Consider the following 24,890-nt stretch of genomic DNA (forward strand, 5'->3'; position numbering starts at 1 on the left):
CCTAGAACATGCACCACCAAGAGTGAACTAGGTATATGTATACTATAGACTTCGGGTGATTATTACAGTGCGTCTAAGTAGGTTCATTAAATGTAACAAAAGTACCACTCTGGCGGGGATGTTGGTAATGGGGGAGGCTGTGCATGTGTGGGGCAGAGGTTAAATGGGAAATCTCAGCACCTTCCCCTCAATTTTGCTGTGACTCTAAAACTGTTTTAAAAGCTAAAGAAAAATTGGGGGAAAAGAATACTATATGGTAATATCCTTAAGTAATCTGTTCGATTCAGACTCAGAAATTCTGGGACCACATTTGTAATTACTCATTACCAAGCAAGTCGTACAATTGAGGTCATGCCCTATACAGCCTACATCTTAGAATCCAGCATGATACTCTGAACACCCAAAACAACAGATATTATGAAGAATTAAACAGAGAATTAAAAGAGTCAAGTGAAGCCCTAAAATGCTGGAGTATTATCAGTGCCATAAAATAACTGGAAATCTATTTTAGAATTTGAATACTTTGGAATTTTTTTTTCCCCCAAAGTTAATTTACTAAAGTCTACTCTCATGCTTTCCCTTAACCCATTTTTATTAAGAATTCTGTTGCCTCACCAACAATATATTTGCTTGAAGAAAACAGTTCTACAACTTTGACCTTTTAGTGTCATTTTATACTATACAAAGCCAACATTTACATAGTTCTTCAGAAAATATTTCCACTTTTCACCCACTATCCCAAGTGTGAAAATGATATCAAATAGATTAGATTTACAGGGAAGCACAAAAGAGAAAACAATTCTACAATTTAATACATACAGTGTCATTAGTGGTTTTTTACAGTTTTCTTTTGAGGATAATCCACTGAATTTTTCTGCCAATGACATTTAGGAGTGAAGTTGTCTTCAGGAGTAGATTTCCACAGAGAATCAAGAGTATAACAGTCCAATATATTTTACAGGTGATACCTGACAGTTTATGAGTAGCTGCAAATCATTTTTTTCCCCATTTTTTTTCCAAAGTCTTGGATGATGAACAGGAATCATGACTTTCACCACCACTATAGTGCTCATATAAAGTCTGAAATTAAAAACACACATCCGATTTATAACTTTTAAAATTCAATGTATTACCATATCAGATTAACAAAGGTTTAACTCCACATCTTCTAATATGTAACAAATGTCTCCCTTGTTCTTATAATTAGGAAATTATTTTATACACTATTGGAGATAATGAAAAATTTTTAAACAGCTAGCTTGGCCTAAGAATCAGCTACCATGCGATGCAGATCAATCTTTCTGTAAGAAAAATGTAACACAGCTATTTATAAGCATATATATGCATCCTCAAGGCCTTCTTAATCTCCCTTACTTTTTCTTTTTCTTTTCTGTTTCAACAAACCTCTTTTTAAATTGTTTATTTTTATTGAAGTACAGTTGATGTACAATATTACATAGCAAAACTTTTTTTTTTTGAATTGAAGTATAGCTGATTTATAATATTGTGTTAGTGTCTGGTGTACAGCAAAGTGATTCAGATTATATCTATATCTGTATCTATATCTGTATCTATCTATCCCTCTCTCTATATATTGTTTTTCATATGCTTTTTCATTATAGGTTATTACAAGATACCTTACTTTTTCTTAAATAAAGCCAGTCTTAGATAAATTTCTACACTGTAAAATACACTCATCAGGAAATATACTTTCAACTGATATTTAAACTAAAGAATGGAAAACATTAAAGAAATACAACTGCTATACAAATAAGTATAATTAGCTATATTAAAATCTACATATTTAGTAAAGGATTTAAGGCTAAGACAACATCTAATTTATGAAGATGAAAGATATCTTTGCCATCAAGGAACACATAACCTTAGTGATAAAGGTAACCCACCTCAATTTTATTTATAAAAGGCTTTAAACAATACACTGGTAGAAATTTAAAACATAGAGATATAAAACATAGAGAAAAATTACAAAACAAATTTTGTCCAATTTCAATTCCTAAAGCCATTGATTTAGCTATCAGAACTTGAGAAAATTTAAGAAAAAATTTACCTTATATCATATGGATGCAAATATAATGGTGAATATATAGTAAATTCCTCCAAAAATGTATCCAAGTTCTTAACATCTTAGATTGGTGTTATCCCTATCCACAGAGCTAACAGTGTTTTTAGTTTAAGCTCCCATAATTTTACAATAATGTTATAACTGAAATATATAACTAGTAACTAAAGTCAATAAGCATACCTAGTGTTCTGGAAATGACTAGGTGTTTGATGTCAGTGAGATCCAAAAAATTGTGGTATAAATATAAACAGGCATTGGGAGACTACCAGATTTGAGACATTTGCTTTGAGAAATGTACTGACTGCTATATACAGCCTCACAGAAGTCATTACATGTGACAAGTACTGTGATTTCTCTATGATGGCTTAAAAATAAAGTTGGCTAGAAAAAAATGAATTCAAAAGCTGTGTTAAAAATGGTGTTGATTTAAGATTCCTTATTGAATTTATTCCAGTTGAGACCCGACAGCAGTCTTTTCAATGCACCTTATATGACAATCCATTTTCAATTGTGCTGTCTGCACAATAAGAATGTGAATCAAATAAATCTATATTTGTCAAAAAGCACATGTTAAGTATCTAAATACAGAAACACACTTCATAGCTGATCTGATGATTGGGACAACTTTCCTTTGCATTACCTGTTTAAGTGTGTAACTCACTAAATTATACAAAACAATTAAAATTAGTGTAGACAGAGAATAGACATACTTTAGCAGCTTTCAAAATGGAGTTAGGAGAATTCAGGCCAACAAGTTGGCCCAGAACATGTTTCATTTCTTCAGTGGTTCCCTTAGCCATCTGGTTACCTGTAAAATAATATATATAATCAATAGCACACTGGTATCAAATAAGAAAAATATAAGTTCATATATAAATATGCATTCTGTTTAAAAGCACAATAACTGGCATTCTTGTAACTTATCACTGATCATAGCCCCTTACCTAGGAAAAGTAAAAATGAATGCCAGCAGGTAAAGAAAGGTGATCTCATTTATTTTAGTATTTAGCATTAAGGAATATCCTTAAGGAAGGAGGCAGGCAGGAAAACAGTAGCCAGAAGGCTGTTTATATTAGCAATCTGGTAATAAACTTATTTTTAAAGAAGTACCTGGATGAGTTTGAATCTGAACATATGGATGTGCCAGAAGCTCAGGAATGGATATCCTCTGTTTAGGGTCCCTTATTAAACAACACTATAAAAATAAAGATAAATTTTTTAAAAAACGAAGCAAGTTTTCTTATGCAATATTGATACAGTATTTTCCCAGACTGCATCATATTACAGAAGTTGCTTTCTAGAGAGCCTACTTAGAAATGACAAAATTATTTTACACGTCATTTTTGCAAAATCTCCAAGTATTCATAAGTTTTAAAAACCTTCAAAATGAACTTAACACATCTTTAAAAGCTAACTCAGTAAGCAATTCCTCTCAACAGACCTCTCAGTTATATCTAAGCCAGTTACATGATTCCAATCATTTCAACTATTTCTTTTTCTTTTTCTTTCTCTTTCTTTTTTCTTTTCTGGGTGTGCCATGCAGCTTGTGGGATATTAGTTCCCTGACCAGGGATTGAACCTGGGCCATGGCAGTGAAAGTGCCGAGTCCTAACCACTGGACCGCCAGAAAACTCCCTCAGCTATTTCTTTAAGTAAACAATTAAGTACTACATGAAATATGGTTCTTCTATATGTATATACTATTAATGTTACCTTTAACACATCTTGAAGATCTTTCTCTGGAATATCAGGAAATTCAATTTCATGATTAGGGTCAATTATGGCATGTAATTTAGAAATCTGATTAATGATATGCTGAAACGGTGTTTTCCCGTAAGTCATATAGTACAAAATGCAACCTAAGGACCAAACATCACTTTTGGGGCTTATCTAAGTTAAAAAAAAAAAAAAAGAAGAAGTTACTGTTATTTTAACATAAAATTAAAATATTATACACACACACATACCCTAATATTTAAAATCATAACTAAACCTCAATAAATGTCCAAGTATTAGACTACGTTCATGACAAAACATCCTCTTCTAGTTTTGATTACACTTGGTTATTTTATCAAAAGAAATGAACTTCAGTTTAAATCTCATAATCAAAATATTTCAAGTGAAACAAAATATTACATTCTTGTCAGCCTGTGAAAACACAAAACTAAAAACGCCTAAGTGCAAATTTTAAATTTACTTGTTTTCCCCAAAATTACTGAATTAAAATAAGTTTTTATATAAATTCATAATATATAAGTATGTATAGATTTTAAAAAGGTTATTTAAGTTGAGCTATCCTAAACTTAAGAACACAAACTATAGAGCCAGATTGGGCTGGGCTGGGCTTGAATCCTGGTCTTATCACTAGCTAGTAATTCTACATATCTCTGTTTCCTCATCTCTAAAACAGAAATAACAAAAGTACGTTGTCATGGGCCTTAAATGATGTAACCATGAGATATGGGTAAGCATAGAGAATAGTTTCTGGTATAGTAAGTACTCAATAAATATTACTTATTATTAAATGTTCTTTGTATTAAATAATCTCATTAGAAATAATGTGATATTATAACATAATTATGCTTTTGACTTTTAAAAGAACCTGATTAAGACCAAACACAGAAGTGAGCATAATAAATGAGAATGGCTAAATTCCTCTTTTAAAAGATACTCAATATGCATTAAAACAAAATGTAACCACATGCTCTACACAAAGGATTAATCTAAACCAAATGACACAGAAAGGTACAAGGAAAAAAGAAAAGGACATCTATAACCAAATGCAAGAAAGAAAAAAAAAAAGGAAACGAAAGCAGAGACAGCAATATTAATATTAGAAAAAGAGAACATGGCAAAATGCTTCTAACAGAAGAGAGAAAGCCATTTTACAGTGATAAAAGGTACAATCAACCAAGAAGAGATGACAGTTATGAACTTCTATGCACTGAAACCACATTTAATAGAACTATATAAAGCAAAAATTGTATTAAATTCTTTGAAGGAGGACAGATTTAAACATGCCTTTCAGAACATGACAGATAGAATAGATCCCGTTATCTGAACACAAAAACTGAAAATTAATAAAATATAACCTCCTCTTCCTCCAATTTAACCACTTGGAAATATAAGTCCATTTCTAAATACTAAATCATGAATTAAGAAGAATTTCAGATTCTGGAAAAATGGCTGCAGCCGCATAGTTTTCAAACTCTCCAAAGCCCCAGATAAGACAGACAGAGCAGCCTGGTAGCAAAACCGTAAACATATGGAAAATATTTACAATAAAAGCAGAACATGAATGGAGACAAACTACCCACAGCCACAGGTCGTGCGTGGTAGAGGCATTTGAAGCAGAGAGGAGTGAGGAGTAATGAATGGGCCCAACAGACCTCAGAACAGGAGCCCCAGATGGCCAAGCCTGTTCACCGGAAAGCAATTCGAGAACAGAGCGAGACTGGGAGGGGCTTTGAGCTCTTCCATAACAAGGATTACCTCCCATGCTGGGATAAAAATTTATCTTCTATTCAGAATCACTAGTTGAGATTGACCAATACTACCTATTTAAGTACTGAGTTGATAACTGAAAAGAATCTGAACACTACATACAGTTCAGAGTAAATCTTATTTTAAAGTAACAAAGAATGAAACAATTTTAAAACTGAAATTAGAAATTTTGGAAATTAATGAAAATAAGAAACACTACCATAAAACCTAGAAGGAGCAGCTAAAGTAAAACTCAAAGTAAAATTCAGTTTTAATGTTTTAATTATAAGGAAGAATACTAAAATTAAATTAGCAATTATTTAAATGCAGAAGCTGGGGGGAGAAACCTAAAGGGAATATAAATAACAAAGATAAAAGCAGAAATTAATTAGAGGACAAATGAAAATAGAATTAATAAATGAAATGAAGACCTGGTTCTTTAAAATTAACAAAACCATGGCAAGTCTAATCAAGAAAAAGAGAAAGAAAAATCTAAGTATTAAAAGAAAAGGAGAAGCTAAAGAGGTGTAAAAAGAATTTTTATAAGAGAGACTATTTGGCATAATTTTATGCCAGTTATTTGAAAAGATATTTAGAAGCCACAATTTCCTAGGACGGAAAATATAATTTAGTAAATGAAAGCACATTTATTAAGCAATTGTTTCAAGCTGGACAATGTACTAAGTGCTTTATATTCTTTCTCATTTAATCCTCAATTACTTTTAAAATAGGTACTGTGTGCAAGCCTAACTTACAGAGGAAGAAACTAGGCAAATTAAGTCACAAAGACAGTTGATAAAGAGGCAGATCTATGACTTGAATGCAGGTACTGCACAGCAGTGTGTGCTTGCATCCATTTGAAGACACTGGTATAGAGATAGAAGGATTAGCTTGGGAGCCAGAGGCACCATGGCAGGCAGAATGGACCCAGCAAGGGGCACCAACAGGCTAACACAAAGGCTCACAGAGGTAGTGAAATAAGAAAAGTGGGAAGGTACCTGGGAATATTACCTACTAGAGTTGTTCTTGGAAACAGAAAATTAACAAATGAAGAAATGGTAAATAAAATTTAAGAATCAGAAAGGAAACAAAGGTCATCAGTTCACTGTTATTTAAGGTACCCATATCAGAGCTAATTTAGTCTTACTTTTTTTCTTTACTTTTAAAACTCAAAAAACATCCTGTGTGCATTTCTTATAGGAGCACATTGTGAGGCATCACCATATTAAAAACACAGTATTAAAAGAACAATCTCAAATCAATAAAGAAAAGTGAAACTGAATCCCATGACAGTTTGCTTAATAAGTCTCTGTTATGTCTCTGTAATGGCCTAAAAAGTTTTAGAACTTAAAGAAATAACTTTTCAGTTATCTGTTAAGTTCATTCAGAGACTAGCGCATTCCCTATTTGTGCCAGATAAATGGGATGTAAATAACCTTACAGTACCTTCGATTTGGCTTTCCCATTTTCTCTTGAGGAAGACATATCTTTGATTGCTTCTGGTGGCATATAATTAACTGTACCAACCTACTTGCCAAATCACAGAAAACACAGAAATCAATGAAAATACTTCATTCTGCTTTAGATTTTTTAAAACACTAATGCCAGATTCTTGGCAACTTGGATAGTTACAGGTTTCAGTAATATATTTGAGAAACTCTGAGAAACTCTAATAACTGACAAAAATATTAAGACATAAATTTCTTCACAATTCCAGCAAAATAAATTAGATTCATAATAAAAAAAAATTGACTCCTTACAGAATGCTGAGCTCTTTCTATGATTATGGTGGGCAGCAACCATAAATCTTTCCAGGATAAAATTATATTAATGGCCATAAACTTTGAAGGAATTGATCAATCGCTCATTTCTGTGCTGGAATAGACCCAGAACACTTTTTTAAATAAACCAAACAACCAACCAAAAATCCAGCTTTGTCTCCCTGGGCCTATGTCCAAATAGAGATGAGACGGGTGTCTGCATTATGCAAGATTTTCCACAGTAGGAGTATGCCAACCTTACACTGCATTCATTTTATTCTAAAACGATTCTGCTTTCAAACACAGAATACCTATACTTTAGAGCCTTACCATAGACGATATCATCAAGCTGATTTACAACTAAATGCTTAGCCATATTTTTGATATAGAAAGAAGTGATTGTCAAATAGAATTGTTTGAAGGGCACGCTGCCTATCTACTCCTAAAAGAATCCAGTTTTACTGCTAGGATTAAGGAAGATCCACATCAGAAATCTGTATACATGGAACACACTGTCTTGGCTCCAAGCAGGATTATTTTTAGTCATTCTTTGGTTGTCATCACCTCAGTTTTTATGGGGACAAATTTATTAAGATTGCTATTGCATATCCTATTATAAAAATGCAGTTGAGTATATTTATTACGGTGTTTCCAATATGAAGGCCCAATTAAGAATTTTTTTCAAATGTAAGTGATAGGGAAAGCTTTACTTCTCTGGAAGAGTGAAATAATTTTACCTCATGGACAATGAAAAACATGAAACTGCAATTCTCTCTTTGGTTGCTACCAGGAAACTGAGACAAAATTTCAGGTGAATTTTAGATAATGACCAAGATGATTTCCAAGGCAGGTATTACTGCTTCTCTACCTCAGCTATAGGAAAATCATTCAAAATTGCTGGATATATTTCTACTGGATCTTGACTTTCTATACTAAAATTGTCTTAATCATGTGATTAATTTTTTTTTATAGTTATAGTATCTGTTCTTGTAAAAAGGCTTCAAATCCTTTGAAAAATGAAGTAAGGAAAAATAAAATCCTCATTAGCAAAATAATACTTCAAAGGTGAAAAGGAATAGAACTCTACTGTGTGGTAACCAGCCATTCATTACCTGAGAGTCTTTAACAATACTTGTTGTATCTGGTTGCATTTGGTTTGCAATTCCAAAATCAATTAGCTTTAGCATTCCATCAACTATCAGAAAGTTAGCAGGTTTCAGATCACTGTGAACAATACCTTCAAAATAAAAATCCATTATAATATTAGACCATGTTAAACATCCTAAGTACAAAAAAATTTCACAATCTGCTGAGTTGATTCCTTTACTTAGTCAATCAAATTAAATATTCATTTTTAATATATACTACAAACATACAGCACTTGCTATGTGCCAGGCACTATTTGAAGTTTGTCGCTTGTATTGAATCATTTAACCCTCATACCAATGCTGAGGTAAGTACTATTATTATCCCCACTTTTAGCTGAGGAAACTAAGGCAGAGTTTAAGCAATCTGTTCAAGGTCACACAGCCTAAGTAACAGTGTCATGAGTTGAACCCAGGCAGTCTGGCTTCAGAGTTTATGCTCTTAACAACCACTGTGATTCACTGCCCACGAGAGAGCACTGTAAATTACACTGCCAGGTGGTAGGACCCTAATGCTCCTGACATATCCATCCCTACAGCCTGATCTTGATCACTGGTGAATTATCTTTTAACTTATAGGAGGGGAGACACAAGGAGACAATTTACAATTACCTACATTATCAGTTATTTAAAATAAGGAAAAGGTAAAGGCAAAGAAGCCATAAAAAGAACCAAGGCCAAGTAAGGTAAAAGCCAACCCAGAATGTAGGGCTAACAGTTAAAAAAAAAAAAAGTAAAACCAACTCCCATACAAGGTACACAATACAAAACAACTAGGAGAATAAGTGAAAAAAAATCTCAGATTTTTAGGATACCTGAACCCCAGTCTCATATCTGCTATAATCCAAGTATTTGGAGACCCAGGATTATGGACTATGTTAATACTGACAAAGATACATTTCATATTATGCATGCTTTATGGATGTGGGGATTTGAGTTCATGCACTACGTCCTTTCATTAACAGCCTTTTTTTTAATTAATTTATTTATTTTGGGCTATGTTGGGTCTCCGTTGCTGCATGCGGGCTTTCTCTAGTTGCCGCGAGCGGGGGCTACTCTTTGTTGCATTGCGCGGGCTTCTCATTGCGGTGGCTTCTCTTGTTGCAGAGCACGGGCCCTAGAGCACACGGGTTTTATTAGTTGTGGCATGTGGACTCAGTAGTTGTGGCACACGGGCTCAGTTGCTCCGTGGCATGTGGGATCTTCCCGGCCCAGGGCTGGAACCCGTGTCCCATGCATTGGCAGGCGATTCTCAACCACTGCGCCCCAAGGGAAGTCCCTGTTAACAGCATTTTAAAGAAATGGTTTTGTCCCTTCATCTTTATTAAACTTCCAAATATTTAGTTTATCTAGCCTAAAGATGCCAATAACCAATACCTTAAAATTATAGGTGTATTTCTCTAACATAGCACTACTAATGAATATTTTAATTTTACATATGAAGAGATTTTAAAATACCATGTTGATGAATCGTGTGAACTGCCTCCAACATATTTTTCCAGTAACTCTTGCGTTCCCATGGGTTGATGGATTTTTTCTTTTTAAGCCAAGTATTAAGATCAATATTTCCACATTCCATTACCATGTAGATGTACTGATCTGTGATTTCACTGCCATTAAAAACAAACAAAAACAAAAAAACAATAAATGGTTAGGTTATACTACTAAGATTTACAAAGTATTTATCTTAAGAATTAAAGCCAAAAAAAGTCTTCTTTTTAAGTTAAAAAAAAAATTCTTACTAATCATAAAGTCGGATGATTTTATCACTGTGTTGTTGTAGTTTATTCAGATAAGCAATTTCATTCCGGTAACTATCAATTGTTTGGCTATCTGCTTCTTCTAAGTTCACATACTTTATAGCATGTATCTGTTTCTTTCCATTCAACACCTGAAATACCTATAGAGTAGAACAAACGAAAAAGGTTAGAATACACTATTTATATACTGCCACAATATTTCTACATTAATAGATAAAATCTTAGATTAAGGATTATTGATGTGAAGAATTTAAAATGTCTGGGCTTATTTTGAGTATAGAAGGAAAAAAAAAGCATGTTAGGAGAGTAACAGTGCATTCTCAAGTACCTATGACAATGGGCATAGGTAGTTGCCCTATCTACATATAAGAAAGGTAATTTAAATTTCATATACATTCATAACACTCTGTTAGATGTTGCAACCAGGGAAATAACCTGAAGAAAAAGACATTAAAAAAGGCTAAGGAGGACTAAGGGCTGTAATAAAGAGTTAATTCATTGCACAAATGGTGTTTATTCCATTGTGCCTGGAGTTGACAATTTCATTCATGTGGTAGAGAATATTTTAAAATAGGTGCTAATTGTAAGCTATCAGTATACTTGGCTGTAAAAAGTAGATCAGGTCCAATTTTCAAAATCAAGTTGACAGGAACAAGATGTTCCTGTAAGCATATTGAGGTCCAGGTCGAATTGCTCTGGCTATAATGACAGTCAACTTCTAAGCAATACTGATAAGGCAGATAGTACATTCTGAAAACACTGCTAATGTGTCTAACTTTCAGCAAATGTGCAACAGGGATGGGCTTCTAAAATGCAAGAATTCAGATACAAAATGCTAGTGTAAGCAAGAAAAATTACATTCATTTATCTCCTTGCACCCACTGAAGTAAAACATCATTTATTTAAAAGCCATTAACCATGACTATCCAGCAGATACTGGCAAGAAATGAGAAAAGAGCCAAAGTGTAGATGAGGTTCATGCATTTCAAGCGTACTGATAAGCAGAGTCTGTCAGGTACAGCTTAGCTACCTGCATTTTAAATACAAAACTCTAACAAAGTATTACTAGTGTTACTTGCACAGAAAGCAAATTAGAGGAGATGGGGCATAAAACAGTGAAAGGACAAGAAGCGGCAGAAAGGAGCAAGGAAGAAAAGTAATTCTAAAACAGCAGAAAGCCATTCTGTGTGAGGCAAACGGCCTTATAGTGTCAGAGTTAGAACCTGTCAGTTTCATGGAACGTTAATGGAAGAACTAGAAAGGTTAGTGTTTTGAACATTCCCACTAGCCCCATGAGTTTTCTAAATGCTCTTAATAGGGTATAAGTTGGTCACTGTCTAAACTCTAGCATAGACAGAGCATAAACGATGTTAGTTTCATAAAGCATGTTACCCTCTTTTCCCTGAGGCGTGATGATTTTGTCAACGCCATCATAATAATTCAATCGCACTAAGAAAATATGGGTCGGTCATAGCTTTATCACTTGGCCCTTGACTTAAGGAAGCTTACATTTTCATTATCCTCCAAGGAAAAAATGTTCAAAACACTGTTAAGATTATTGTACATCTTCTGAAAACATGCTACTAAATAAATAAATATGTTGGTAGAAATCAACTCCATTGTCCTTTTATTCCCATGCCTAAAATGTAAGGCAAGGAAGAGAACAAAGGAAACGTACACAGAAAAGAAATTAATATTATTGAACAATTGCTAAACATGGTAATGTATACACCTTCTTTATAATAAGTTAACAAGACATGTTAAGCAAGTCTAGTTATTGTCAGCTGGCTTAAAAAATTATAATAAAACTTAAAATGAACCAAACAGGCTTTGTTTCATGTATCATCCTTAACAACTTAAAAGTAGCAAAACAGCTGAGGAGGGCTTTTCATTCAACAAATGCTTCAGTGTTTGTTATTTTTCCAGCCACTGTTCTAGATAACGGAGCAAACACTGGTGAACAAATCAGACAAACATCCCTACGCTGATGGAACTCACATTCAAGTGCAAGGGGACACAAACAACAAAACCAAATAAGTAAATTACACAGCACATTAGCAGGTGAGCTACAGAGACAAATAAAGCAGGAGAGGGGAATGGAGCTCGCTGGCAACGGGAAGGTAGGAGGTGGGGTTTTAGAGCATGGTCAAGGAAGGCCTGAGTGAGAAGACCCTAGAGCAAAGATGTGAGGGTATCGAGGAAAATCAACTCTTACGTTAAAATAGACCAGGAGAGCAAGGACTGAGTCAGTGAGACTAGTTAGAAGGCGACTGTGACAGTTCAGGGGAAAAGATGAGGCTACTTTGGCCAAAGGGATAATAGTGGAGGTGGTGAGGAATAGTCAGATTCTGGATAGACTTTGAGGTAGAACCAGTAAGGCTGATGACTGGCTGTGTGAATGTCGAGAGAAAGTGGAATCAGTGATGACCCCAGGCTGCTTGGCCCAGTAACTGGAAGAATGAAGCTGCCATTTACTGAAATGGGAAAGACTATGAAGCAACAGTTATGCTTGGGACATATTAAGTTTTGAGTATCTATAGACACCCAAGAAGAGATGCTGAGCAGTCAAATTGGATACGTAAGCCTGGAATTCAAAGGAGAAGTTTGAGCTGGAAATATAAATTTGGGAATTGTCAGCATGTCCATGGTACATGAAACCACGAGACTGGATGAGAACACCAAAGAAGTGAGCGAGTTTAGAGAGAGAAGAAAAGAGGCCAAGAACTGAGCTCAAGGGCTTTGCACCATTCAGATCAGGGATATGAGGAAGACAGAGAAGGAACGGTCGCTGGTGAGGAGGAATGCTGAAAGAGGCCAAGTGGGAACAAAGGCTTCAGTGAGGGAAGAAAAATCAACTGTTCCAATTGCTATGTAACCCACAATCAAGGCTAACAATTAGTTTTGGCAAAAACATGGAGGTCAGGCTTCCCTGGTGGCGCAGTGGTTGAGTCCACCTGCCAATGCAGGGGACACGGGTTCGTGCCCTGGTCCGGGAAGATCCCACATGCCGCGGAGCGGCTGGGCCCGTGAGCCATGGACGCTGAGCCTGTGCGTCCGGAGCCTGTGCTCCGCAACGGGAGAGGCCACAACAGTGAGAGGCCCGCGTACCACACACACACACACACACACACACACAAAAACAAACATGGAGGTCATTAGTGATTTTGATAACAATTGTTTGGTGAATAATGAAGGTAAAAGTAAAAATCTGATTTAGGTGGACTTAAGTGAACAAAATGAGAAGAATTGAAGATGGGAAGTTTAGACAACTCTTTTGAGATCCCTTCCAGCCAGAGAATTAGAACCATATGCATTTAGAACTCAGATAAATTTAGGAAATGATCTATTCCAAATCTAGAAATTCATGTGTTGCTAAATTCTGTTTCTGAAAAGAAAAACTCGAAACAAAACAAAACCCATTAATCAAATACCTTGCTGAATCATCCTAGGCATAGCAGTTATTCACATCACAGTCTGACTCACTTTTAGCAAGACTCTGGTGATAATACGAAGCTGTCATTTGCCACCCCCAAGTCAATGTTAATGTTATTTAGAGAAGAAATATGGAATCATAGGACACTGGAGGGAAGAGCAGGGAACTGAAATTAAGAGGTGGGTCTAAAGAAATATGCCATTTGTCGAGGGGAGGGGATGGGAGAAGGGGATGAGAAGGAGTTTCTGGCTCAAGGGAAATACGGGCCCCTAGAAGTTAAGAAAAAAGGCCTCAGAAGGTAAAAAGACAAAGAGAGGAAAGTTTAAAATATTTTTATCCATTCCTTAAATATTCAGGATACCTACCTTACTTGAACCTCCACTTCCTAGCTGCTTCAGTATGGAATATATTTTTCCGTTAACTGAAATGCATTCATTTGCTGAAGAGGATGCTGAAATCTAAATAATTAAAATAGATAAGGATTCAGATGTTCAGAGAACATGCCTGAGAAACCAGCTTGCATTTAGTACAGTGAAGTGCTTCCAATTCTGAAATTATCTGAACTCTTAATTAGATGTCACAATATTTCAATATTTTAAAGAAGCAATTTACATACTTTAGTCAAAAAATAAACTTATTAAATTAATATATAGGCAAAGTTCCAAACTCTCCCCTTCCAACTTGCCTTTACTTCTTAACATAATACATAAATAGAAAATTTAAGGGGGAAAAAAACCCTCTTACTGTCCAACACACAAACTCACAAGCTATCGCTTTCATTCTTTCTTACCTGTTCTTTTTTCTTACACAAACCTTTTTACTTACATACTTAACATATATAAACACACAACTTTATCTATATATTTTTTTCTCCTGGAGCATTACATTATAAAGGACGCAGCATGCTAAGGTGCTAAGAGTTCCAGAGTCAATCAGACAAATGCAGGTTTTAGTGATGCCCCCTTTATGCTGGGTGATATTCAACAAGCTGCTTATTTGGAACTCGAGCCTCTTCCTCAGCAAACTCTTAACCAATGCACTATATACAATACACCTCCCTTCTCTTCACTGATGCTAGACCATCTGTGGACCTATAAACGCTCTGAACAGATGGAGTGTGTGAGGACTTACTCTGAGCTGACAAGGAAGCTGGAGACACAGAGTGCCTGATTAGCTGATTAACCAAGTTGAAACAAGGTCTGAATAAACCTCAATTCAACTAAGTCCTGCTTTACAGCCCAAATGGTAGAATCTTTCTCACGTGCTCTCCTTCTACATAACATAAAAGATAAGCCTTCTCATAATTCAAAAACAGTCATGTATGTGCCCCAATGTTCATTGCAGCACTATTTACAATTGCCAGGACATGGAAGCAACCTAAGTGTCCATCGACAGATGAATGGATAAAGAAAATGTGGCACATGTATAAAATGGAATATTACTCAGCCATAAAAAGAAACGAAATTGAGTTATTTGTAGTGAGGTGGATGGACCTAGAGTGTCATACAGAGTGAAGAAAGTCAGAAAGAGAAAAACAAATACCGTATGATAACACATATATATGGAACCTAAAAAAAAAAAATGGTTCTGATGAACTTAGGACAGGAATAATGACGCAGACATAGAGAATGGACTTGAGGACACGGGGAGGGGGAAGGGTAAGCTGGGACAAAGTGAGAGAGTGGCATGGACATATGTACACTACCGAACGTAAAATAGATAGCTAGTGGGAAGCAGCCGCATAGCACAGGGAGATCAGCTTGGTGCTTTGTGACCACCTAGAGGGGTGGGATATGGAGCATGGGACGGAGATGCAATAGGGAGGGGATATGGGGATGTATGTATACATATAGCTGATTCACTTTGTTATACAGCGGAAACTAACACAACATTGTAAAGCAATAATACTCCAATAAAGGTGTTAAAAAAATAAAAATAAAAGATAAGGTTTCTAATTTCTTTAATCTAGGGCTGAACAACACTGTTGAGTCATGAAGTATGTTTTCTGTAAGAAAGTGTTAGGCTTTGAAACATGTACCCATTATTTGTCATTGAGTTGTAACTTCATGAAATTCTTCACTGCTCCCTCCCCTCTCTTGCTTTTGGAGCTTCCTCTCCTACTTAAACTGAAAATTTCTGAGAGGAAAGGAAGCCGTTCAATAGCCTTCCCCCCAGCTGCTGAAAGTTATTAGGTAAAGTAATTCTGACCTATTTCTGATTCAATGCCGACGTGACATTCAGTTTCCTACACGGGACATCCCGCAACGCGCTTAGTCTAAGATCACTTCACTTCCCTTCTCCAACCTGTTCCACGGCTTCCTATCCCTCTTGGGGCAAAACTTAAAGGGCCCAGCAGAACCCTCAGGGTCACCCCTGCCCCTTGGGGAGCTCTAGCCACACTCTGGCCTCTTTCAGTTTCCTCCCGACACTGGCCTCTTCTAGAAGGCTCCTCACCCCTTCACTCAGTCATGTCTGCCTTGGCTTCTAGAGTTCAGCTCAAACAGGGCATGACATGATTAATAGCTCAATGAATGTCTTTTGAATTAACGTATGGGCAAACCTGATCAGCCTGTTCTGTCTCCTTTATAATTTATTATACTGCTGAGTCGGTCCTCACAACACTATTACCTCTTTCCACCGTTAGTATAATCTATTGTTGGCTAAATTTTTTATTCCATTATTTTTAAAATTATGGTAAAATTTACATAACATAAAGTGTAACATTTTAACTATTTTTAAGTATACTCTTCAGTGGGGTTGAGTACATTTCACACTGTTGTGCAACCATTACCACCATCTACCTCCAGGACTTCTCATCATCTCATATTGAAAAAACCCTGCACCCCTCAAACAGTAACTCCCCATTCCTCTCTCCCTCTAGCCCCTGGTACCCACTGTTCTACTTTCTGTCGGCTAGTTTTTTAATCTCTTGATTTGTTTAGTTAATCACTTGTGGTTTATTTGCGGGGTTTTTTGCTGTTTTATTTCAACAATTGCTGCTAAATTTTATTATTTACTAAGCACCAGGCTCTGTTGTAAGAACTACATATATATTAACTAATTTAATCTTCACAATCATCCTATGGGGTAGATAGGTTTATTACCCCCATTTTAAAGATGATGAAATGAGCACAAGAGTTTATTTAACTTGTAAAAGGTCACATAGCTGGTAAGTAGTGAGGCCAGAGAGTCAAGGACAGGCAGTCTCCCTTCAAAGCCTATTCTTTCTACCAATATTAAGCTGCTTTTCAGATAGTTACCAGAAACAAATTTTAGTATTGATGTCGAGAGAGTCTCTAAATAATTTTTTTCCCAGATGGCAATACCTTACAAGCAAAAAAATTTTTACCTTAGCAATACTTTATAATAACTACTTTATAATATATTCTAGTAGCATCTCACATTGCTATTCTGATATTCTTAACAATTTGCTTGTATATTAATCAGCCAGTGAAATGAAGCTGCTCACTAACAGCTGGTTTACATTGTTAAACAGAAGAAAAAATAAACTAGATTACAAAAGAAATTTTATCTAGCTACTCAAACTAGATACTTCGGGCTAGTTAGTGAAAAAAGCTTCATTAGCTTCTTCAATAACTAACCTCTCCAAGTCATAAGGCACCTTTATGAGAATATCAGAAAAGAGTTTTGCTTAATGGGACTAAGAATGGACAAGTCTTTAACACCATTCTTAAAAACTAGATCCTGCAAAAATAAAACCTTTGAAATTGATCATACCTTAACATGTACCATTATAAATAAAGCTTATCAAACCTGCAAATTTTGAAGTGGAGTAACGGGTATTTGCTGCTGTTGCTGCTGGAAATAGGGAAGTTGGCCATATGGTGTTGACAACTGACAAGCAGGTAGAAAGTCGTTCTTTACAACTGGAGTCCTGAAACTGGGAAAGATATTTTTCAAAATTTAAAACATTAAAGCTTTGAAAACAAGATTCTGACTCATATTTTGTATGGTGGATATACATTTAAATGTGTTACATCAAACAGAATCCAAATCAGTTTTCCTAATAGATCTGAATTATTTATTCTAGATACACCATCACCAGAACTTTCATTTTGGGGGAGTTCTTTCTGAAAGTAATTTTTTGTCCCCAGACAAGAAATCCTTATTAAAATAAGTAAGATGTCATTTAAAATATAGAGTTGGGGTTATTTTATAAAATTTAGCCAAGGCAAATCTCAGTCTATGGCTGATCACAGATTTTATGAGTGCTTTTTTTTGTTGTTGTTGTTGTTGTTGTACGCAGGCCTCTCACTGTTGTGGCCTCTCCTGTTGCGGAGCACAGGCTCCGGACGCGCAGGCTCAGCGGCCATGGCTCACGGGCCCAGCCGCTCTGCGGCACGTGGGATCCTCCCGGACCGGGGCACGAACCTGTATCCCCTGCATTGGCAGGCGGACTCTCAACCACTGCGCCACCAGAGAAGCCCTATGAGTGCTTCTTAACAATAATGTTCTACACAGCCTCCTAGAAATATGTGAAAGCCAATTACATCCGAGCAGTTTGGCCTTTGAGCATAAAGAGGCTCAGCTCACATTCGTGCTTTGCTTGTCTTTTTCACTGTTGTATTCTCAACACCAAGAATGGTGCTTGGCACAAAGGAATTCTACAAGTATTTTTTGACAATAAATAGTTTCACAAGAAATAACTATATACCTAGTTTAGTTAGCTGTCATTCTTTAAAATATTCTAAGTATAATAAAATTAGGTAATATATAGCAAGATTGTATTAAGTAGGAAAGAGACTAGGTTATAAAACCCCAAGGCCAGTTCTCATTAAGATCAAAGATTACATTATGAAAATGGAAAGCAAAAGGCATCATGGACTTCAGTTATCCTCTAAGACATTAAAAATATAGCCCCTCGTTATAGGATATGCCACATCCCTTTCTTTCTTTTCTTAGAAATGCCATTGATTTGCTTTTCAATATCCTTGTGTTTCCTGTCAGTCAACACTGACCACCTTCTTCACTCATCCCTCACTGCCCGCCGCTCCGGTCTTGAACACCACCAGAACTATATGAGCTGCACCACCGGCAGAGACCATCACACTCCAGTTAACACCTCCTTTGCTATGTAATGTATCCACACTTTACCCGCTCTAAGAATGCTAACCTTTAAAATCTCTCTCTCAATTACAGAGAGTTATCCATGTGGCAATGCATGATTATCAAGAAGTTTTGCATACTTAGAGTATTTAAAGGTACTGCCTATAGGTAAGTATAAAAAGTATAGAGTATATATAGTAGGTACAGATTACAATATGACAGAGACTTTCATTACAATCCTTAAAAATATATCGTAGCCACCTTCCCCTCCCCTTTTACAGATGAAAAAACTGATGCTGAGAAAAATCATATGAATTTGGAAAGTCTTTAAAGTAAAAGAGCGGGATCCACCTCCAGATCTGTTTGGCCCCGAAGCCCATGTTATTTCTATTGTACCAAGCAAAGAACCAAAAGTAATTACCAGCTCATATAATCATCCAAGACACTGTTGCTGGGTGTCTTACAAACAGATTTTGGGTCAATCCATTTAGGTGTTGATATCGGTGGTGACTGCTTTGAAACCGAAAGGGCAGGTTGCTCAAAATTGGTTTGTTTCTGCTAGACCAAAATTAAAAAACATCACGATTTCGGGTTTTTAAATTAGTCACCTGTTCAACAGTTTCACAAACATAACTTCTAAAAGAAAATTAACATATGAAATACAAAAGCATACTAAAATAGGTAGACATATGTATTCCAGACTTTCAATAACTTTTTAGTACAGCTCTTTTACTCTAAATTTTGAAGTCTGTTATATTTTCCTCAAAGGGACTACAAGTAGAGGAAAGGTACACAGCATTGTTTAACAAAACAGGATCTAATATCCTCTCCCATTAGGGCTACTGTCACTAGCATTGAACTTTTATAATCTAAATAAGTACTCTGTGCTTCAGAAAACTAGTCTTTCTTTAATCAGTAAAATCACTCCCTACTTTTATGTTTGGAGGGAAAATGAGCAAATACTAATTATTTAGCAAAATTTGAAATGGCAAATACCTATCTAGTGTTCTTCTTTCTCCCTTGTAAAAGACATAGAGCTTGTAGAATTTATCTCATACAAATCCCAAAGCAACAATGAACATCGTCTACAGTAGAGATTGACAAATTACAGCATGTAGGCTGAATCTGGCCTGCTGCTTGTTTTTGTAAATAAACTTTTATTGGAACACAGCAATGTCTATTTGTCTACATCTTGTCTATGACTGTTTTCATGAGATAATGAAGGAGTTCAATAGTTGCATCAGTGACCATCTGGCCTGCAAAGCTTACTAAGCTTTTGCAGAAAAAGATTGCCAACTCTTGCAAACCACATTTTGCTTGAACGCTATTAGTGAGCGCTCACTACCTCTACTTCAATTTGGGGACAGCTTTAGCTGTTAGCAAGTATTCACAGATATTTAGGTTAAATCAGCTTCTATATTATAATTTCAACCCACTGGGTCCACATTAGGCTCTAGAGATCCACAGTGGATAAATCTATACTATTTTCTGCATTTCAATCCTTTGAGTTTTTGAAGATAGCTAGCATGGCCACTGCATCTCTTTTCCTGGGTAAGTTTTCCACTTCCTTTAAGATTTCTTCATATATATATCTGGATTAGTGGTCAGGATGGTATTAAGAATCTGTGATAGTTAAGATTATTAAGCAAGGAAAGTGGAAAGGTTGTCCTCATAGACCGGGAGGTTTGCATTTGAGATTTTGGAGATCAGAATTGAGAATATAGGAATGGGTCGCTAAGGTGAAATTAAGAAAATGGGCATGAGGGAGGAAGAAGTTATGAATCTGGAGGCCAGGTGTAGGACTAGTGATACATAGGGGTAAGAAGCTAACAAAGAGTGATGATAGATGTTGGGTTGAAGTTGAAAGTAGTGATCCAGAGCCTGATATTTTCAAAGAACGATGGGGAGTCACTAGGATGTTCAGAGATGATGGCAACGAGCAAGACAGGAGAGCATATCCAGGAGGCAGGCGCCTCAGAAGGACAGGGTTTTTGCAAGAGAAGAAATGGTCTGGACACAGCTTTGGGGAGCCTGTAGGAAAGTGAGATGGGAGACAAAAACAGCCTCCACTTGAGTGGGCTGCTGAAACTGCCTAGCTTTTTCTTCTTTACCTAAGTGTGCTATTCAGTGGTCTTTAATATATTCACAAGAGTATGCAATCATCCCCACTATTTAATTACGGAACATTTTCCTCACCCTAAGAAGAAACTCTATACTAGCAGTCACTCTCATTCCCCACTCCTCCTGGGCTCTGGCAACCACTAATTTACTTTCTGTTTCTATGGATTTGCCTATTCTAGACATTTCTTATAAAAGGGATCACAAAATATATGGGCTTTTGTGACAGGCTTCCATCATTTAGCATGTTTTCAAGGTTCATCCATGCTATAGCATTGATCAGTACTTCATTACTTTTATTATTGAATAAAAAAATGAAATAATAAAATCAGAGTAACACATTTGCTTATTGACTCACCAGGTGATAGATATTTGGGTTATTTCTACTTTTTTACAATTATGAATAATGCTGCCATGAACATTCATGTACAAGTTTTTGTGTGGATATATATTTTCAATTCCCTTGAGTGTATACCTAGGAGTAGAATTGCTGGATCTTATGTTAACTGTATGTAACCTTTTGAGGAACTACCATACCATTTTTTTTTAAATTCAGGACACTCTAATTTCAAATTAAGCACAATTAGTAATTATGATAGGTGCTTTACTTTTTAATATTTTCCCCCCAAAATTCTTAGTAATTAAATATGTTATAATGAGCACTATAATTGATAGATCATAAAAAATGCATGAATAAACATAAAATAACTACGCATACAAAGAAATTTTTATGAATAGCGAAACAATGCAAGTTGGTGGTTGATGAAGCAGTATATAGATACAAACCTGGAGGGCAACTAGCAGGCAGAGGAAAACTAGACCTCATGTGCAACCAGGAGTAAAAGGCAAAAAATTACTAGTAGGAAATCTCTTTTAAGAAGGCACATTTAGATTTTTTTCTTAAGTGTAAATCTTCTCAACTAGCACCTCATAATAACTCTGGTAAGGTGATCACCATTTATTTAGGTCTCAGAATGGTCCTCTTCTGCCTTGACCCAAGAAGAAGCAGTGGAGGTAAGTTATACTGCTACTATGCCATACCATTTCAAGTGACTGCACCATTCTACATTCTCACCAGCAGTGTATGAGGGCTCATTTATCCACATCTTCATCAACACTTATTACTGTCTCTTTTTAATTATAGCCATCTTGGTGAGTGTGAAATGGTGTCTCACTGCAGTTTTGATTTGCATTTCCCTAATGACAGATAAATAGTTTTAAGTCCCTTTACCATTCTACTGGTTTGCAAGTTTTAAAAAGAAAAAAAGAGGAGATGCTGTTTGTCCATGGTTCAACCTGTCAGGATTCTTCTCATTTTAACATTTGTTACCTACTCTGTTACTTAGATCAACAGTTCTCAAAAAGTGATCTAGAAATAGCAGAAAGAGAGGGGTTCCCAAGATCTTTTCCTGGAGTCTGAGAGGTTAAAACTATTTTCATAATCATACTAAGACATTATTTGCCTTTTTCACTTTCATTCTTTCATGAATATAAACTAGAGTTTTCCCAAGGCTAGAAGGTGTGTGATAGTGAAATAGATTGAATGTAAAAGTGGATACAAGAAATCCAGTCTTCTGTTAAGCCAACCATTATAGAAATTGTAAAAATTGTAAAACAATATCACTCTCTTCACTGTAATTATTTTGTTTTGAAAAATACTTATTTTTCAGAAGGAACATAGCTCAACATAATAAATCCATGTATGACAAGCCCACAGCGGACATCATACTCAATGGTGAAAAGATGAAATCTTTCCTCTAAAATCAGGAACAAGACAAGGATGCCCACTCTTCACACTGTTACTTAACATGGTATTGGAAGTCCTAGCCACAGCAATTAGACAAGAAACAGAAATAAAAGGTATCCTAATTGAAAAGGAAGAGGTAAAACTGTTACTATTTGCAGACATGATATCATATACAGAAAGTCCTAAAGATTCCACCAAAAACACCTGTTAGAAACAATACCATTAAAAACAATAAAATACCTAGGAACAAATTTAACCAAGTAAGTGAAACACTTGTATACTGAAAACTATAAGATACCAATGAAAGAAACTGAAGACACAAATAAATGGAAAGATATTCTGTGTTCATGGATTGGAAGAATATTGTTAAAATGACCATAACTACCCAAAGCAATCTACAAATTCAATGCAATCCCTATCAAAATTCCAATGGCATTTTTCACAGAAACAGAACAACCCTAAAATTCATATGGAACCACAAAAGATCATGAATAGACAAAGCAACCTTGAGAAAGAAGAACAAAGCTGGAGACATCACGCTCTCTGATTTCAAACCATATCACAAAGCTATAGTATTCAAGACAGTATGACACTGTCATAAAAACAGACACACAGATCAGTGGTGTTGGGAAAACTGGACAGCCACATGCAAAAGAATGAAACTGGACTACTTTCTCACACCATACACAAAAATTAACTCAAAATGAATTAAAGACCTGAATATAAGACCTTAAAATATAAAAATTCTAGAAGAAAACATAGGTGGTAAGCTCCTTAACACAGGTCTTGGCAATGAATTTTTAGATCTGACACCTAAAGTAAAGACAAAAGCAAAAATAAACAAGGACTACATCAAACTAAAAAGCTTCTGCACAGCAAAGGAAACCATCAACAGAATGAAAAGACAATCCATGGAATGGGAAAAAATATTTGCAAACCACATATCCAATAAGAGGTTAATATCCAAAATACACAAGTAGGGGCTTCCCTGGTAGCACAGTGGTTAAGAATCCGCCTGCCAATGCAGGGCACATGGGTTCAACCCCTGGCCCAGGAAGATCCCACATGCCATGGAACAACTAAGCCCATGCGTCACAACTACTGAGCCGCACTCTAGAGCCTGTGTGCTACAACTACTGAGGCCCATGCGCCTAGAGCCCGGCTCCGTGACAAGAGAAGCCACCGTAATGATAAGCCCATGCACAGCAACAAAGAGTAGCCCCCGCTCGCCGCAACTAGAGAAAGCCTGTGCACAGCAACAAAGACCCAACACAGCAAAAAAAAAAAAAAAAAACCCCACAGGAAACTCATTACAACTCAATACCAAAAACCAAATAACCAACTTATAAATGGACAGTGGAGCTGATTAGATATTTTTCCATAGAAGACATACAGATAAATAGCCAACAGATATATGAAAAGATGCTCAACATCACTAATCATCAGGGAAATGCAAATCAAAATTGCAATGAGATATCACCTCACACCTGTCAGAGTGCCTATTACCAAAAAGAGAAGAAATAAGAACTGTTGACAAGGATGTGGAGAAAATGGAAGTCTTGTGCAGTGTTGGTGAAAATGTAAATAGAACTACCATATGACCTAGCAATTCTACTCTGGGTATTTATCCAAAGAAAAGGAAAACACTAACTTGAAAAGATATCTCTACCCTCATGTTCATAGCAGCATTATTTACAATAGCCAAGAAATGGAAACAACCTAAATATCCATTGATGGCCGAATGGATAAAGAAAATGCGGTACATAAATACAACAGAATATTATTCAGTCATAAAAAGATATGAAATCTTGCCATTTGTGACAACACCAATGGACCCTGAGGGCATTATACTAAGTGAAATAGCTAGAGAAAGTGATAGCATAGTATCACTTACATGTAAAATCTGGAGGGGAAAAAATACCCAACAACAAAACACCAAGCTCACAGATATTTTGGTGCTTGCTAGGGGTGGGGATGGGTGGGTGGGAGCGGGGCTGGGTGAAGAGGATCAAAAGGTACAAACTTCCAGTTACAAGATAAATAAATCATGGGGATGTAATGAAAAACGTGGTGACAATAGTTAATAATACTGAATTGCATATTTGAAAGTTGCTAAGTGAGTAGATCTTAAAAATTCTCATCACAAGAAAAAAATTTGTAGCTATGTATGGTAACGAATATTAACTAGACTTACTGTGGTGATCATTTTGCAATAGGGTTAATCCTTGAACAGCTGGGAGATCAGGGGCACCAACCTCCCATGAAGTCAAAAATCCACATATAAATTTACAGTT

General features: G+C 35.9%; 1 protein-coding gene across 4 annotated transcripts in view; it reads right to left on the reverse strand.

The window, feature by feature from the left end:
- Window positions 1–652: 652 nt before the first annotated feature.
- TTK (TTK protein kinase) overlaps window positions 653–24,890 on the reverse strand; it is a gene marked incomplete at its 5' end in the record, with an annotated part of 41,834 nt that continues 17,596 nt past the window's right edge. For 3 of the 4 annotated variants that reach the window (XM_079716768.1, XM_079716765.1, XM_079716767.1), the window contains 11 exons: window positions 653–1,080; window positions 2,794–2,891; window positions 3,194–3,278; window positions 3,797–3,973; window positions 7,013–7,093; window positions 8,439–8,563; window positions 9,930–10,081; window positions 10,214–10,371; window positions 14,030–14,122; window positions 17,439–17,565; window positions 19,153–19,289. In XM_079716768.1, coding sequence (XP_079572894.1) covers window positions 994–1,080; window positions 2,794–2,891; window positions 3,194–3,278; window positions 3,797–3,973; window positions 7,013–7,093; window positions 8,439–8,563; window positions 9,930–10,081; window positions 10,214–10,371; window positions 14,030–14,122; window positions 17,439–17,565; window positions 19,153–19,289 — 1,320 coding nt within the window. In that variant the 3' untranslated portion in view covers window positions 653–993. The remainder of the gene's footprint in view (window positions 1,081–2,793; window positions 2,892–3,193; window positions 3,279–3,796; window positions 3,974–7,012; window positions 7,094–8,438; window positions 8,564–9,929; window positions 10,082–10,213; window positions 10,372–14,029; window positions 14,123–17,438; window positions 17,566–19,152; window positions 19,290–24,890) is intronic. The other variant, XM_079716766.1, reaches the window with a different exon arrangement.

Source organism: Hyperoodon ampullatus (assembly GCF_949752795.1).
Source record: "Hyperoodon ampullatus genome assembly, chromosome: 12".
In the NCBI taxonomy this organism is placed as follows: domain Eukaryota; kingdom Metazoa; phylum Chordata; class Mammalia; order Artiodactyla; family Ziphiidae; genus Hyperoodon; species Hyperoodon ampullatus.